The 17039-nt window shown below is 43.9% G+C and overlaps 1 protein-coding gene across 5 annotated transcripts in view; it reads left to right on the top strand.

Annotated features, from left to right (window-relative positions):
* The window catches only part of GRIA1 (glutamate ionotropic receptor AMPA type subunit 1), a 306659-nt gene that overhangs the window by 174019 nt on the left and 115601 nt on the right, over positions 1 to 17039 (top strand). For all 5 annotated transcript variants that reach the window (XM_049707791.1, XM_049707790.1, XM_004281007.3 and 2 more), the window contains exon 6: positions 15007 to 15168. In XM_049707791.1, the coding sequence (XP_049563748.1) occupies positions 15007 to 15168 (162 nt within the window). The remainder of the gene's footprint in view (positions 1 to 15006; positions 15169 to 17039) is intronic.

The raw sequence follows: 17039 nt of genomic DNA, 5'->3' as shown, positions 1-17039 counted from the left end.
TGGCCAGGGTCACACAGCAAGTCAGTGATAGAGCGAGGCCTGGCACCAGGGTTAGTGGGCAGCACCCAATGCCTTTTCCACTTCATCAGGACATCGCTCAGCACAGACCACGTGGGCACCCTGCTGCTTGAGAATACACAGAGCAAGGTTGGGGGCATGCATAATCACCTCTCCAGGGTAAGATAGAAATTACACATCAGTGGCCTCAAAGCCACCAAATGACCTCAGGTAATTACATCGTCAGGCTCCATCTGTTGCCAAGTGACCCCTCGGTCACAACATCACCAAGTCAGCCCTTTGGGTGTCTGTTTCCTTCTGATCTGCATTCTTTTTTTTTTCCCCTGACCTAATGAGCTCTCAAATCCTTACAACGGCCAACTAATAGGATGCAAATTGCATATAGCATCCAAATACAAAAGACTTGCATGTTCCAATAGATTAGTTGATAATTAGGCTTCAAATTACTAATTAATTCAGTCTGAAACATAGTCGAGTATGTGCTGTGTCTCTTTCTTCCCCCTTCAGAGGAATAAAGCAATTGATAAGATGACAATTTTTAGAAATTCCGCCACATAATTAGCCTGCAGCTGCATGGAACTGACCCCCTCCTTCAGAGTGTTTGTGATTAGGGTGTAATAAGAGTTAGAAACTAAGGAAGGAAGCTTTTGAAAGATTTAACAAAAACAGGGAGCTACATTTTATTTTGCAGTTCTTTCTGTCCCTGTCAGAATGCAGGAGCTTCCAAGAAGCCAACAGCATTCTTGTAACAGAGCACTTTGGAGGGATGTTTTTCTGGCTTTGGAGGGCCGCTAGAAGAGAGGATGGAAGGAGACTGTGGGTCAGAGAGGAGAGCTTTGTAACAGGGAGTCATAAAAAAAAAACAGAAAAGAAAACCCATGCGTTTTGTCCAGATACCAACCTCAGCTAGTATCTTTGTGATCTTGGGCAATTTTCCAGCCCTCAGTTTCCACATCAGGAATAATAGTTCATATTCTATATGCTCATGGAGTCACTGGGGAAACCAAACATGTTGCTGAATGCCACCATGCCTTAAAAAAGTTAAAGTGTTCTGCATAGGTGAAGAATCCTAATTTCATATACTAAATCTACCCATCTGTACATATTCACATGTTGTGTCCGTATGTATACATGCATATATATGCCTGTGCATATATATGCTGATATATGTATTCATATTTTATATATGATAGGATAGATGTATATTTATATTTCCATAGCATTGGTATGTCCATAAAGTGAAATTGAGCCTTGCAGAAATTGGTGAACTCTACCATTATTTCTTAAAGAAGCCCCTGGGCCCTGGAGCCCCCTGATGAACCAAGCTCTCTTGTCTGACTGTCAGTCCTCCTCCAAGCCCAGCACTGACTCGGTTTTCACTCCCTGCTCTGAGACTGTGATCATAGCAGACAGCTACCAGCCAGAGCTCTCCAGAGTTATAGCTCTTTATCTCTGTGATGCATCAGCCGCAAATCTTAGAACAAATTGGTGTTTCTCAAAAGGAAGATATGTGGACCTCTACAATGCGTCTGCACAGTTTAGGAAACACTGAGCCAATGGTTAAATACTTCAGTCCACTGAGACTGCAAACATGAGTACTTACAGCATGGGACAAATGATCAGATTGTTTATATTGATGATCTGACTTTCATTGAAATAAAAAAGTACAACATTTAAAAATTCTTGTAGAGAACTAGCAGACCTCTGAGAATTTATAAAGGGTCCAGGAGACCCCAGTTTGAGAAACACTGAAGGACTGAAGATATTGGTTGTCTTTCTGTGTGGACCATATGGTGCCTCCTGGGGCACCAGTAACAATAACAGCAACTCCTTTCATTTTTACACCAAGTTATAGCTCATGTGATGTTTTGGCATGAATCGCACCACTGGGTTTTGAACCTTACAGTACTCCTATGACATAAGCAAGGGAGAATTCCTCATCCCCACTTTATAGAAATGAGAACTGAGAATCCAAGATGTTACATGACTGATCTGCAGAGGGGGAAGGCAAGCACTCCTCAATGGAGTCTGGCTCTCAGGAATCTGGCAAAAGCCAAGTGATGTGATCATAAGAATAGGATGACCAGGCTAACCTGAGCCATTCAACTAGAATTTCTTAAACCCCTAATAAGTAACTACAACAATAATAACAATGGTGATTACTATTATTCATTGAATGACTGCTACATTCCAGACACTATGATATATACTTAAACAGTTACCTATTAAATCCTCATAATTGTCCTGGAGGTTGATAATATTATCCCCATTTTTCAGATGAAGAAACGAAGGTTCAGAAAGATTAGTGAGTTTTCCAGTGACAAAGTTTATAAAGTCATGGAGCTGGGCTTCCCCTCCAGGACTAGAGAACTCCAAAATCCATGTTCTTATACTATGCCATGTGACTGCTGAGCATGGGGGAGGTGGGGACGGGTGCAAGGGGGACACAGGCTCTCGATAAGAAGGCTTCAGTTTAAATCTTGCCTACAGTTGCAGCAATAAACCTGCAGTTCAAACTCAGGCTCTCAAACTCCCATTGGGTATCTTTTCCACTGTACACTGATAGAATTTCATTATAATTATACAGTTGGCTCTCCATGTTTGTGGGTTCCATGTCCGTGGATTCAACTGACTGCAGGTCAAAAATATTTGAAAAAAAATCCAGAAAGTTCTAAAATGCAAAACTTGAATTTGCCACACAGCGGCAACTATTTACATAGCATTTATATTGTATTTCTAGCTATTGACACAGCATTTACATTTTATCAGGTAGTACAAGTAATCTAGAGATGACCTACAGTATACGGGAGGATGAGAGTACGTTATATGCAAATACCATTATGCCATTTTATATAAGGGACTTGAGAATCCACAGATTTTGGTATCTGCGGGGGTTCCTTAACCAATCCCCCACGGATACCAAGGGACAACTGTGATTTCTAGTGCACAAAGTAGCTGAGGGAAACACACGGAGGACGGGTCATCCCAGGTCTTACTGGGGGATTTGGGGACCGGGGTGGTCAGCCATTTCCGCCATGTGGAGGCAGATGACCTCCTGTGAAATGTTAGAGTTGGCAGTTCTGGTCCATGTGGCGGCTCACCCAAGCCCCCAGCTCCATGCTGCTACCTCTTTGCTATATCAGTCTTGAGAAGAAACTGCTCTTTCATCTCCTTGCTCCCCTGTGGTGGGAAAGCTGTCTCTGCCTTTTGTAAGGCCAAACTCGGCCGCTTTCCTCTGCACATGCCATCTCAATACCACCCAGGGTCACGTTTGGCTCCTGTATGGTTCCTCTAGTTAGGGAGCTGGAGCAGTAGTTGGGAAGGGTGGCTCTGGGTCAGACAGACCTGAGTTTGAATTCTGGTTTTATATTTATTAGCTGTGTGATATTAGTAAAGTGACCTACCTTCTCTGAGTTTTCATTACCTCATCTGTAAAAACAAGGAATGTGGTATCATCTACCTCCTCATGGGCTATCATGTGAATTAAATGAAATAATACTTTATAAGTGCTCATAGTAATATTTGGCCCAAAATAAGCACTCAGTAAATGTTAACAATGTCCACCATCATAATCATTGTCATCACCATCATCACCATCATTAGTAGTAGTGGGGAAAGAAAACACTAAATATCTGGGGACAAGATACTATCCTTGAGGTCCCTCAACCCCCTGCCAAACTCAACCTCATCCACAACTGAAACCCAATTATGTAACACCTTCCTCCCTGTTTGTCTGTAAGCTCCTGGAAGAAGGAATATGTCTGCCTTTCTCACTGATGAATTCCCAGTTCACCAGGCAAAGTGACTTGCATGTAACGGTGTTCTTTAAAAAGTCACTGAATGAATGAATGAGTGAGTGAAATGACTTCTCAGGAAATAAACAATGTTGGTACCCACTTATTACATACACTTAAAGGCAAATTCCCTGTGTCTATGCTAAAAGCAGCAGAGATCAGGGCTCGTGGGACTATGAATACAGCTAAGAATATGCAAATGAGTAGGTAGAGATGGGCCTCAGAGGGCATCTAGTCCACTTCCCATAAAAGGCCAGAATCTCCTCTACAACATCCCCAACAGAAGCCCATCCAGCTGGTTCCTGCTTGAATAATACCCAGTGATAAGGAATAGTGTGTTAGGAACCGCCTACCCTGCTTGTTCTTGGTGTTTGCTCCTTCAGCCTGGACGACCCCCTGTCCCCGCCCCTCCCCATGCCTTCCCACAGGACAGATTCTAACAGCCAGCCAAATGAACATCAGACATGAACCAAGCATGTCTGTGTGCCTTCCACTGCACTGGGCTCATACCAGAAGCACTAAGAAGCATGCGGTTTTACTTTTGTCCTGGAAGCAACTTGGCTTTGTCTTCCAGCTCAACTGGAACATGTAAATAAATTTTTAAAAGGATGCCAGAGAAAAATCTTCTGTGAAAAAAGTAATGCAAGCCCCATAAACTTCCATCCCAACTGCCAGAGCCTGGCGGTCAGAGGCTCGAGAGGCCCCCGGAGGCTGCAGGTTTCTGGGAAGGATCGTGACGGTGCATCCACGCAGCCAGTAGTCCTATGAAGAGTGTGCCTTTGCGCTGGCTTGAAGAATCCCAAAGAACCAGAGTTGAAGGGTCCCCAGGAGCTCGTCTCACCCAACCCCTCCCGCATTTTGTAAAAGAGGCACTTAAGACCCAGAGAAGGGACATAACCTGTTTGAAGTCGCTCGGAAGTTGAACAGGAGAGCTGGGCTGGGATTTGGAGCAATTGTTTGTTCTGTTCTTTGTGCCTTCTTTTACCCCACTGCTGCCTCTCAGTTTCCTCTGTGTGTGTGTGTGTGTGTAAGAGAAAGAAACATATAGAAATAGGAGAGAGAGAGAGGTTGAGAAGCACTCCCTCCCCACTCCCCCTGCCCCTCTCAGAGTCACCCCTCACTGATGGAGTCCATCCTAGTGTCCTCTTCTCCCTCCCACACAGCCTTCCCTCTCTCCCTCGGCTTCACCTCACTCTTCTGTAGCAGTGAGAACACACGGCTTACTTTAGGATCACCAGAGCTTACACTGCAGAGAGCCTCTGGAAGGGAAGAGGAAATGGATGGGTAGAAAATCAAGTCCCAGACCCCAAAGGATGCTCACTCCCTACGAGGTCCAAGCATCCCATCAGGCAAGGGCAAGGCTGAGTATATGTTACTCTTTGCAGTCACATCCTATGCTCTAGAATAATCCATTCTAGAGAACTGAGAGTTTCTGCATCCGTCCAAGAGAGGTGAGATTATATTTTACGAGAGAAGAAAAGGATGTCTAAGTTGCTGAAGAAAGTTTTCCAAGGTCATGTGGCTAAAACTGGAATTTGAACTCAAACCTCTCTAATTCCAAAGATTAGGTTTGTTGACCATTGGGCAACACTGCCCAAATCAAAGAAACCTTGGTGACTCTCAGGCCTGGTATTATAACTAAGAAAGCTCAGAAATAAACTCTTTTTCTTCTGAAACTGCCTGGGTTTGAATTTTCGCTCAGTCACCTACTAGCCGTGTGACCTTGGGCAAGTCATCTCACCTCTCTGTACCGCAGTTTCCTCATCTGTAGGTGGGAATATTAATGCATACCTCACAAGATAAAGTGAGTTAATTTACATCAAGTTTTACAACAGTGAGTGCAGCAGAAGCCTGGGGTCTCATCCCAACTCTGCCACTGACTCATTATCTTTGCTAAAAAAAAATTCTATTTTTTTGAGGGTCTCAATTTGTTCCAGATTTGTTCAAGGGTTTTCAAAAGGACTAAATGATCAAAAGGACCTTTCCAGATGTGCAATTTACGGTTCTGGTTTTCCTGCCTCTCTCTGTGGTCCAGAGGTGCCAAACAAAATTCTCGAAGCACATTGGCTCCCTTCATTCTAAGGGAGAAGCCACTCCATTCATCTCAAGCACTGGGTGTTTGCATCCTTTGCCCTTGCCAGCCATGCACACCTTGGCTGATTTGGAAAGGCCCTTTCCATGCTCAGTCAGTGGGTTATTTCAGATATACAAGCCAGCAGCTGCAATTGCTCTTCCAGAGCATGGAACCCCCTTGCCACTACCAGCTCAGAAGCAGGAGGGACAGACCCCTTAAGTACCTATTTTGGCAGGAGATTGGGGTAATATGTAACTAGAAAGGTTCAGTCCTCACTTCCTTACTTGTCCCTTTTTTTAAGACAGAAAAGCAAACAGACACTAGAGTACTCTAGGTGAGTACTTATTATGTAGCAGGCACTGTCCTAAGAATTTGATAACGACTAATGCAGTTAATCCCTATGAGATAGCTGCTATAATGATTCTTATTTTGCAGTAAAGGATGCCAAGGCACAGAAAGGTTGAGTAGCTTCCCTGCAGTCACACAGCTAGGTGGTGGCAGAGCTGAGATTTGAATCCAGGTTGATGTGTACACACATTTCCTCTGATTCACCGCCCTCTGTCACTCTGATTCAGAATCTCCGAGCATGTGTGCTTTCCAATTAGAGAGTTCTTCCCTGCACTCTTCACCCAGCCAAAGCCTCCTCTTCTTTCAGCTTCCTTGCTTCCACTGGGAGCCTTCCCTGAGTTCCATGTTCAGGTTTGGTTCTACCTACTTTGCTCTATAGTAATGTGGGTAATACAGACCTTTCTCACTAAACCTTAAGTAACTTGAAAACAAGGACCAAACCTATCTTATTCTCTGCTGCATCCCTTTGTCCAGTATGTACTTGGCAATGTTAGATCCTCACAGGTGAATGAGTGAATGAATGAATGAATAGCAAGAATATTCCTTTCCCCATTCCTAGTAGGTTTCAAATTTATCATACGTTTGGACTTCCATTCATTCTTCACCAAGCATTCATTGGGTGCCTGCTCTATGGAGCCCCTGAGAATGTTCAAGCTGGCATTTCATCAAAGGTGGGCTTGCTATAGTCTTTGCCTGAGCCTCACTGGACAGGAAGGTTTGGATCAGGTGAAAGGAAGGTATTGCTGGTTTCAAGTCGGCCAGGAACACCAGCCATACAAGCCCACCCCACCCCTACCCTCTGGCTCTTGTTCTGAAGTGGCCGTGGCCAGGTGTTACCCATGACTGCAGCCAATTAGAACAGAGTTAAGATGAAGGGAGGTTCTGAAAGACCAACCAACCCCAGGCCAGATACTGCACTTCTTTTTTCATGCATTGACAGCCCAATCTGGGGGCCCCTGACCTTCTGCCACAAAATGCCAGCATTTTATCCTAAACCCACAGACTGAGAGAATTTGGTTTGTGAGATTACCTTTTAAAATAATCTGTCAGCAGTGGACTTGTGTTCGGGGGATAGGTCTGTTTGCGTGTTTGCTGATATCCAAGCGTACAGGTACCTGCCTCCCTGGTTTCAAATGTACTTGGGTAAGAGTTAACACTAGTGGTTTTTTCCCAAATCGAATGGTGTTTTAGCTGCTTTAAGCACAGCTGCAATGTCTTATTGACTTGGCAGGAACCAGATAAGCCTATGTTATGAGGGATTATATAGGGTAAGGACGCATTCAAGTTTCGGTCTGTTAAAGTGACTAGAATAGGAAAATCTGAAGACCTTATGCAGAGACATGGTTATTTGAGGACACAACAAAGTCCTCACCCCAGGAATATTCCATGAATCCGTGTACATCCATATTCATGCGCACGCACCTGTGTGATCACAGAATTGTAGATCAAAGCTGGAAAAGCCCTTAAGAGAGAAATCGACTGGCTCAGAAGTTTCCAAACTTTTTCGTTTAAAGCTCTAGTTTCAAATGGAATCTTGGGGAGAACCCCAGTATGTAAAACAGATAAAAAGTGGAGCCGCTTTGGTGGAAGAGGGAGGGTGGGAATCCAGAATGTCATCCTTCTGCCCTCCCACTAATTCAACGTGGTAGCCTCTGAAATGCCTACAGCCTGGGACAACAGTTTGAAAGATCATTGATCTAGCCAATGCCCTCATTTTGCAGATCAATAATCTAGTGCCTGGAGAAGGTGAGAACACTACCCTAGGGTAGACAGCTCATGAAGTTCGAAGACAGGACAGAACTTATGCGGTTGTCCCTAAAATTATTTTCCTGACACTACTTATTTATGACCCAGTTCAGAATATACTACACACACAGAAACAGTCAATAACAAGAACTCTTTGGTCCACAAGATGAAAGCTGAGAGACTGACAGGTGACAGGATGGAAACTTACAAGAAAACCATGCAAAGGGTGAGTGAAGACATTTGTTGTATATGTTTCACCCCTTGGTGTCAATTAAGCAGTCAGCCTGCTCCAGGTACTGGGCTGTGGATACCGTGGGGACTGAGGTTCCTGCTCTCTAGGGTCACACGGTCTTCTAGGTCTAAAAGAGATGAGAAGCAAGGCTGCAGTCAGAGAGAAAGCTGGGAAAGACCCCAAGAGAGAGAGAAATAAAGAGCTTTGTGGTTCACCTCCCAATGACCAGCACCCATTAAAGGAGCTGAAGACTAACACCTGGGTCTCCTAGAAACCTGCTAATTCCTTCTTAGTATAAAGATGCAGGCCATGGCAAGGGCTTCATTGCAGGACAGAAGATAAATGAATCAGACTGATGGGACTAACGCTGAGGGGGCAGAATGTACAATGGCTAGAAAAGAAGCCCAGAGTCTTGTCACTTGCTATGACTATGGTCTCTGCCCCTCACTTTCTATGTTATGTTAGGCAGAAGCTACTCCATTCATTTAGACTCAGTTTTCTAATTTGCAATGTGGGAATGATAAAAGTACCTGCTTCACAGGATTGTCACCGGGATTAAATGAGATCATACAAATAAAGCTCTCAGCACAGTGTCTACTACTACACAGTACAGGTCTGATATACGTTAGGCACGGTGGTTATTATTGTCACTATTATTTTAGCCAAAGTCTGCATCCCATGACTTCTGTCCATTGGTTGGTGCTGGCCTGCCTTCCAGAACCTTAGAGAACAAGTCTTCTACCTCTTTCCCACGACAGCCCTTCTGGGATTCAAATACATCCTTCACTTCCCTTCTTAGTCTTCCATTATTTTCAGGTTGAACATCCCCACTTTTTTCAAGCATTTCTAATGGAACCAGACTTTTCAAACTGTACTTCCCTATAACTATCCTCTCTATGGAGCTGTCATCTAAGAATTTATCTGACAATTTGGGGAAACTTGCCACATTCAACTTGTGCCATTCAGAGTATAAAGTGCAAGTTCTTCAATTTGTTCTAACTTACCTCTTCTAGATCTCAAGGGGAGGAGATGGAGGGAGCACTCTCTCCGGCATCCCAGGTCTGGTTAAAAAACCTTCTCCTTGGCCCCTTAACGGTGTCCGCCCAAGCAGGACGATGAGGGCTGAATAGCTTGTATGTGACCCCTGGAAAGAACCCCAGAGAAAAAGGAAATCTGGCTTTGAAGATAAAGCTTTTTATCCTTTGAAAGCCGCGTTCCTATACACCTGCCTCCTGTTGGCTCAGGTGTCTTGCCTGACCCAGTGCCTGGTTTCAAAGCAGTTGTAACAACACCTAACCTCTTTTGACCCAGTGATAATGATGATGGTGAATGTGATGATAATAACATTCATAATCACTGATGATTATAATAACATTCATTAAGCACTTACTATGTGCCAGACACAGCTCTAAGTGCTTTATGTATTTTTTTTTAAATCTTGCTCCAGTTCTATGATGTAGGTGCTATTATATCCGCATTTTGAAGACCAGAGAGCTAAGACTCAGAGAGGTTAAATAACCAGTAAGCACACATAATCAGGTTCTTTTGTTTCCAGGCACACATGATAATTAATAGTCATAATGATAACTCAGAGCTTCCTCATGATCCTCAAAGCATTTTCTAAATCTTTACAGCAACATGAAAGCATGTCTAATGTAATTATACTGTTAAACATCTCTTTAGGATATTATAATTATTTGAAAAGGCTTTTCATTCTAATCCTTTGAAAATTATCATTGAGATATGAGAGATGGAATGACTATATTAACCAGTTTAATTAATTGAGCACTTTTTCCCCCAGTCATTCTATTTAAATGACTGGTCAGCATTGCATTGCCTTCTACCATGAGTACATAGGGAATACAGATCCTAATCCCAGCTACCCCTCTAGTCAGCCTACAACTCGAGGCCACTAGTCTCCTCTCTGGACAACGACGGGTTTGACCTGATCGCCAGCATCTTTGCTTCAGGCGTCCGTAAACCTAAACTATGGCCCGTGGGTCAAATCCAACTGCTACCTGATTTTGTCTGGCTCATGAGCTAAGAATGGTTTTACATTTTTTAATTATTAGAAAAATGAAAAGTGATACTTCGTGACGTGTGAAAATTATGTGAAATTCAAGTCTCAGTGGACACAGCCATGCTCATTCATTTTCTACTGTCTAGGACGGCTTTCGTGCCGTAATAGCAACACTGAATAGTTACGACAGAAACCACATGGCCCACCAGCCTAAAAAATTCACAGTATGACCCTTTATCAAGAAAAATTTGCTGACTCCTGGTATAAATGTGGGGTAGGTGGGCACTAACAGACTTCGTATAAATCAGAGGCTTGAGAAACATCTAACCAATCTCTAACCACCATCATGGTGTCAAGCAGAGAAACCTACTGTGCTCTCCCACAGACGTTGCTTTAAGACAGAAAACTGTATTGGAAGGCCCCTCTTTGGCAGAGCGAGACACCTGTTCTAGGCTATTAACTGTCAGCCACACTGTCTGAGCTTCTCTGTCCCTCTGTCTGGGGCAATATGGAAATGCCATCCTAAAGCTAGCCTCCTACGTTCCTCCACTGGCAAAGCAGTGTAACACAGACAAAGAAGACAGATTTGATGGCTGGACCACAGCTGGATTCCTTGCTTGCTGGGTGACCTCAAGGCAGTTTCCAAAGGTCTCTGAACCACAGCTCCTCACACATAAAATTGGGACAGATACTCACTCATGTATGCAAATGAGCACCCGGTGCCTACTGTGCATGTTCACCTCTCAGGGTTGTCTGGGGGGATTAAATAGGATTACGTACATAAAGCATTTAATAGAATGTCTGGCTCAGGATAAGAGCTTGGGAAATGTTTAATAAATCTAAGGGTGACTCTCGACTGATTATTTCATTTTTCAGTTTTAAACGACAACTTCATAATTCTCAAAAGGCTGTATAGATGAAGTTATATAATGCATAAGAAGTGACAGCTTTGCCATTGTTGTCATTTCTGTTATCCTGAGGAGCAATGCTTCCGAAGCTGCATTTCAGTAGAGCATTTAACAGCGCCAGTGTTCTTTAATTCCAGGCCAAGAGACAACCAATTAGGCAGGGCTCCCTTAACAGACCCTATCAGTCAACCAATGCCATGACTTCTCTTCCCTGTTCTGCCACTGCCACTCCCTCCCACACTTTCCAGGGACTTAACAGATGAGTTTGACCCAACAACATATATCAAAATTATCTGAGGATCTATTTTTATTTTTTAACAGTACTAAAAAGAAAACATATTCATGTGGTAAAAAAGAAAAAAATTATTCCCTCATTTTGTGTCTTTTACCTAACAGCACAGATAGGAGCTTATTTTATCATTCTTTGTCCCTTCCTTCTCAGGGGAGCTAAGGAGTTCAGTTAGAGGTCCCATCAGTTTGATTAGATATAACTTGAGATTTGGTTCCAGTAACCTTGTAGTCAGACACTCTGGTGATGGAGTTGAGTGGCATTTATGTTTGAATAAACTCTGCCATTTCCTATGGCCCCCATTACATTGATGTGGGCAGTCAATACAAAATGCCCGGGAGCTTGTTACAGATTTTCAAGCGACAGAATTTGACTGCAGGAGGTTGCTTTCATTTTATTCTCTCAATAGTTACTTTATGAACAAGATGTTCTTTTTAAGATCTCTAAAAATTATGGGAAGTCTCTCAACTGTGCATTAGCTTTTAACCAGGGGTAGGATGGTTGTACTCTTAGGTAGTAGAAAGTCTTTGAATGCCTATTGGGTACGAGAACCTAATTCTGATTTCATCTGTACTAAAAGCTTGCTAGAAACTGTGCAATTCAGTAGACCCCTGTGAATGTCTGTAAACTGTAGCTATGGGAAAAGTTAATCATAAAATATATTTCCAACATGAGCTTCTCTTTTCAAACAATTAAAATCATCCACCGGCATTTACTGCCTGGTGATCACACTTCCCCTTAGCTAATAAGCATTCTTGCTTGAGGAAAGCCTTTGGCATTTATTCATTCACCCAACAAATATGTATTGAGCACCTACTCTGTGCCAGGCATTGTTCTAGGTGCTAGGTTCTAGTATACATCCGTGAACAAGACAGAAAAGGTCCCTGCCCTCATGGAGCTGACATTCCAACCCAAGGAGAGAGGACAAGGGAATAAATGAGCAAACGAGATCATCTCAAATGGGGATAAACAGAACACTGAGAAGGAACTGACTGGGCTGGGTGTTGGGGGTGACTTGACTGGGTTCTACTAGAAATAGGTCTTAAGACAGCAATTCAAGTACAAGCAGCTTCTTTGGATGTGAATCCAAGAAACAACAGCAGGGAATCAGGGATGTGAAGTAGGGAAGGGACAGCAGGCATCATGATAAAAGTGCATAACCAAGACAGTTACCCCTCGGGGCTACGGAGCTCCATCCTTTAGGGAAGCTCTAGACCTGGGTGTAGAGCATGCCTCAGGGTCACCCCACCCAGGGAAGAGGATTCTGGAGTATTTATCTACGAACTCCCCATCTGTCAATGGTTGAGAGCTGCTCTGGGTGAATGAAATCCCCGATACGTCTGGCTTACCCTGCACGCAGGTGAAGTAATAGGTATTTGTAGTTAGTATATAAAGCGGAATATCAGTGTCTAAGGGCTGGGGGAGTGGAAATCAGCAGGGCATCAATAGCATCCACCACAGGGCAAGAATTGAATCTTACATAAGGGGTCAGGAAAGAGCTGTCTGAAGACAGTGCATTTTAGCTGAGATCCAAAAATACGGGCAGGAGTCAGCCAGGGAAAGCTCACTTCCAGGCAGAGAGAACAGCTAGGCAAGGGCTCGGGGCGGAACTGAGCTTTGTGTGTTTATAAAATAGAAATAATAAAGAACCGCAGAACTTTAGAGGCATGGGGCGGGTGGGATGTCTTTGAGTCATGAAGTCACTGATGACTAGATCTTTTAGGTAAGGAAACTGGATCAAGTCAGTGAGAAATGAAGAGACCCGGGCAGAGCTGGGGCCAGCGCTCCGGGCTCTCAGCTGCCAGTCCTTGGCTCTCCCCAACCTCAATCCACCAAACTGCTTCCCCTGCTCGTTCCCCCATTTCACCCCCAGGGGTCTGGCAGTTTCTCCAAGCTGTGGAGCTCAGACAGCAATGACTTTATGATCCCTGCTCAAGCTCCTGCAGTGGGCCGCCAATTATACCTTAAAAAGAAACCCAGGGGATCACAACGCTTTATGTGATCCAGCCCTGGGCTGCCGACTGCATTTCCCGCCCTCTCTCTCACTCACTCACCGTGCTACAGTCACACCAGCCTTCTAACGTTTTCTGGAACATGCCAAACATCCTCCGACCTCTGAGCCAGAATGCTCTCCCCCAGATTTCCCCAGAGCTCACTCACACGGCTTCACTTCACTCAGGTCCCTGTGCTGACACCACCATCTCAGGGAGGCTCAAACGGATCGTGACTCCAGGGCATGGTACTGCCCTCCCCTCCCCAACCTCCTTCCCCACTTCATCTTCCTTCAGAGGACTCATAGCTGTAGCAGAGTGTACTCTGCTGGACTGTGCTCTAGACGCTGTGCTACATATTTACTTTTCTTTAACTGAAGTATAGTTGATGTATAATACTCCATGTTATAGGTGTACAATACAGTGATTCACAACTTTTAAAGGTTATACTCCATTTATAGGTCTTATAAAATATTTGCTCTGTTCCCCGTGTTGTACAATATATCCTTGTAGCTTATTTTATACCTAACAGTTTGTTTGTTTATGGTCTCTGTTTCCCACTAGAAAGTAAGCTTTGTAAGAGAAGGAAGTTGTTTCTCTCACTATTAGAAGAGTACACTGCAGGTTCTCAGATATGTTCGTTGAATGACAAGTGAGCAAGTGAGCGAAGACCTACAGAAGACCTCAGTTCTGGTCCCCTCTCTGCTACTAAATCAATGAATGACTCTGTGAAGACGATTCTCCCACTCTGGTCTCAATTTCTTTATCTGACAAATAAACATATAATTTCTACCTTATAAAGCCATAAAGTGAAATGCGGCCGTAGATCTGGAAGTATTGTACACTATGGAATATATTATAGAAATACAAGGTTTCCTTTCTAAATTGAAGGCTTCCTGAGTTTCAATGAACTTTACCAAATGGGGAGGAAAGTTTTTCCCAATAAAAAATGCTTTGCAGATATGAAAACTGATCAGGACTCACTGGCTAAAGAAGACCTCGGCTGCGGCCCAGGAAAGAGCACAGGGGGAGGGGTAATCAGCATGCAGCCTCTTCTAGACACTCTGGTGACACTGGGGAGCCCTCAGGCGCCTGCCCCCAACGGACTTCAGATTCCTCTCCTCTCACAAGGGTGGAGAGCGGTGATGGTAGAGGAAAAACCTCCCCCTCTTTTGTTTTTCATTCTATTGCATATCTGTGTCGTCACAGTAATCTCAGCCACCATTTACTGATCACGTGGATCATCGCACTGCTTTTTCTCCCCCGCCTCCTAACCTCCATTATTCGTACGAGAAAACATCAGGGAACTTGGTCCAAGGTAGTAACTCACAGCTGGGAGCAGCAGAGCCCAACCTTCAACCCAGGCATGGCTGGCTCCTGAGCAAGGGCTCTTAACCACTGTGCTAACTCTGTGCACAAACTAAGTGACAACAGAATTCAGAAGGGAGGGAGACACAACTGTCTCTCCATTAAGTCGGTTTCACCTTAAGTAGGAACTGGGTGGAAAAGGCTGTGATTCTGTAACATGGTTAAATGGATGGACCCAGGCAACATATTCTGACTTCTTTCCCTTCCTCTCCACCCAGGGTTTCATGGACATTGACTTAAACAAATTCAAGGAGAGTGGAGCAAACGTAACAGGTTTCCAGTTGGTGAACTACACAGACACCATCCCGGCCAGGATCATGCAGCAGTGGAAAAACAGTGATGCTCGGGACCACACCCGGGTGGACTGGAAGAGACCTAAGGTAAGAGGATGGGCGGCAGGCAGCAAAGGACCAACCTGGTCCCTGTGCCTGCCCTAGATTCCTAGATAGTGTTAGCCTTTCGATAAGGACAGACTTCCTAAGAGGAACAAGTTAAAAAGTGTATCCGTAAAGACTGAGGGTATGGACAATCCAGAATGACAATGGTTTTAACAAGCTAAATATTTTGATTTTCTTTCATATAAACAGAATTCAGGAGTCAGCAACCCAGGGCTTGTGTAATGGCTTCACAATCATCAAACACTGAGGCTTGTTCTATCTTCTTGTTCTGCTATCCTCAGCATATGGCTGCTACCTTATAGCCCCAAATGGCTGCAGAGGCTCCAACAATTACCTCACTATTCTACCCAGCAGGAAGGGAAAAGGAAAATAAAAACCCAAACTGCTTCCTATAAGAAGTCTTTCCAGAAGTCACACACAGATCTTCCCTTTACATGCTATTGGCCACATCTTAGAAACCCACCCCGGCTACCTACGGGGGAAGCTGGAAAATGATGTCTCTACTCTGGGCAGGACCACCATGTTGCACAGCTCCAGGGGGATGCATTTATTTCTTCATGGATTGAGCCGCCTAGATTTGTGCAGGGAGCTGGCCCTTTTTCTAATCAGCCACATACCTAGCTAAAAATCAAGGAAATTTAACTAAGCAATAACCAGCACATCTCCTTCTCAGAGAGTCTACTACCTATTATCACGCAGACTACCTGTCTCTCACTCCCCAGCAAGGCAGCTTTAAATCCTGCAGCCAACATCTATATTGTTTGCTATTTGATAATGGCTTAGAATAAGGATAGGGGATAATTTTTCTTTCCCACATCAAATCCAACAGTTCGGCAATGGCTGTGTGAAACACTGTGCTGAGAAGGATTCTGAGGCTAAATGTGTTTATCCAGGGCAAACTGTGGATCCTGGGCAACTTTCTCTTGCCACTTGTCAATTTCTCTTTGCGAATGGCAGGCCACTTAAGCGAGATGCTTCTCATCCCACTTTTGCTCAAACTGAGTTAGCAATTCAGAAATAAAAACTTATTTCAATATGAGCTTAAGCAAGAAAAATCACAAATGTGCTTTAAAGCAATGAGCAAACCACACAGCAGTTAATTCATTAATATGCGAAAAGCCCACCCAATTTCCAAAAGATTGGAGCTGATTATAAAAATAACAAAATATAAGGTATACACTTTTAAAATAGCAAGAGAATCAAAGTTAAGAACTGGAAAAATACATATACGTTCATTCTACAACTCTACTGTGAACTCAGAATGTGCCAGAGAACATGCTAGACATCGAGGACAAAGTAATGAGGACAGACATGAGTTCCAGCGCCAGGAAATGTTGTTCTGGATTGTTATCCCGCTTTTGTTTCAACATTTTCACCCGCTTTTAGGCGAGAGGGGGATAAAATTGAGGGTTAGCATGAAGCAGCACAAGGGGAAAGTTTGCAGAATGTAAACCTGCCACTTGAGTGAACCACATGTGGAAATAATTTAGAGTTGACCCTTCTTGGATTATTCTTTTACTGTCACCAGGGATGGTGGAGTAAACTGTTCCTCTTGGCCCCCAACTGATGACTATACCACAGAGAGCACCAAGTGGTTTTCCATGGACTGTATCAGACAGATACAGATGTGTTGTATTTAGTCTATGCATTCTTTTTCCAGTTGAACCAACATTTTCAAATGGCAAGATGGAACACAAAATTCTAAAGTTCTCTTCTAACATCGCAACCTGCAGTAATACTGAACTCACAATCCAGGAGGGCAATATTGGCTAGAGAGGTGGAGCGGCAGCCCCCATCTAAGAGGCAGGCACTTCCCGGCTCACGGCTGCTCCCCTCCTCCCCCCACTCCCCAT

This window comes from Orcinus orca, chromosome 3 (assembly GCF_937001465.1).
Source record: "Orcinus orca chromosome 3, mOrcOrc1.1, whole genome shotgun sequence".
Lineage (NCBI taxonomy): Eukaryota > Metazoa > Chordata > Mammalia > Artiodactyla > Delphinidae > Orcinus > Orcinus orca.
This window is presented reverse-complemented; position numbering and strand designations above follow the sequence as displayed.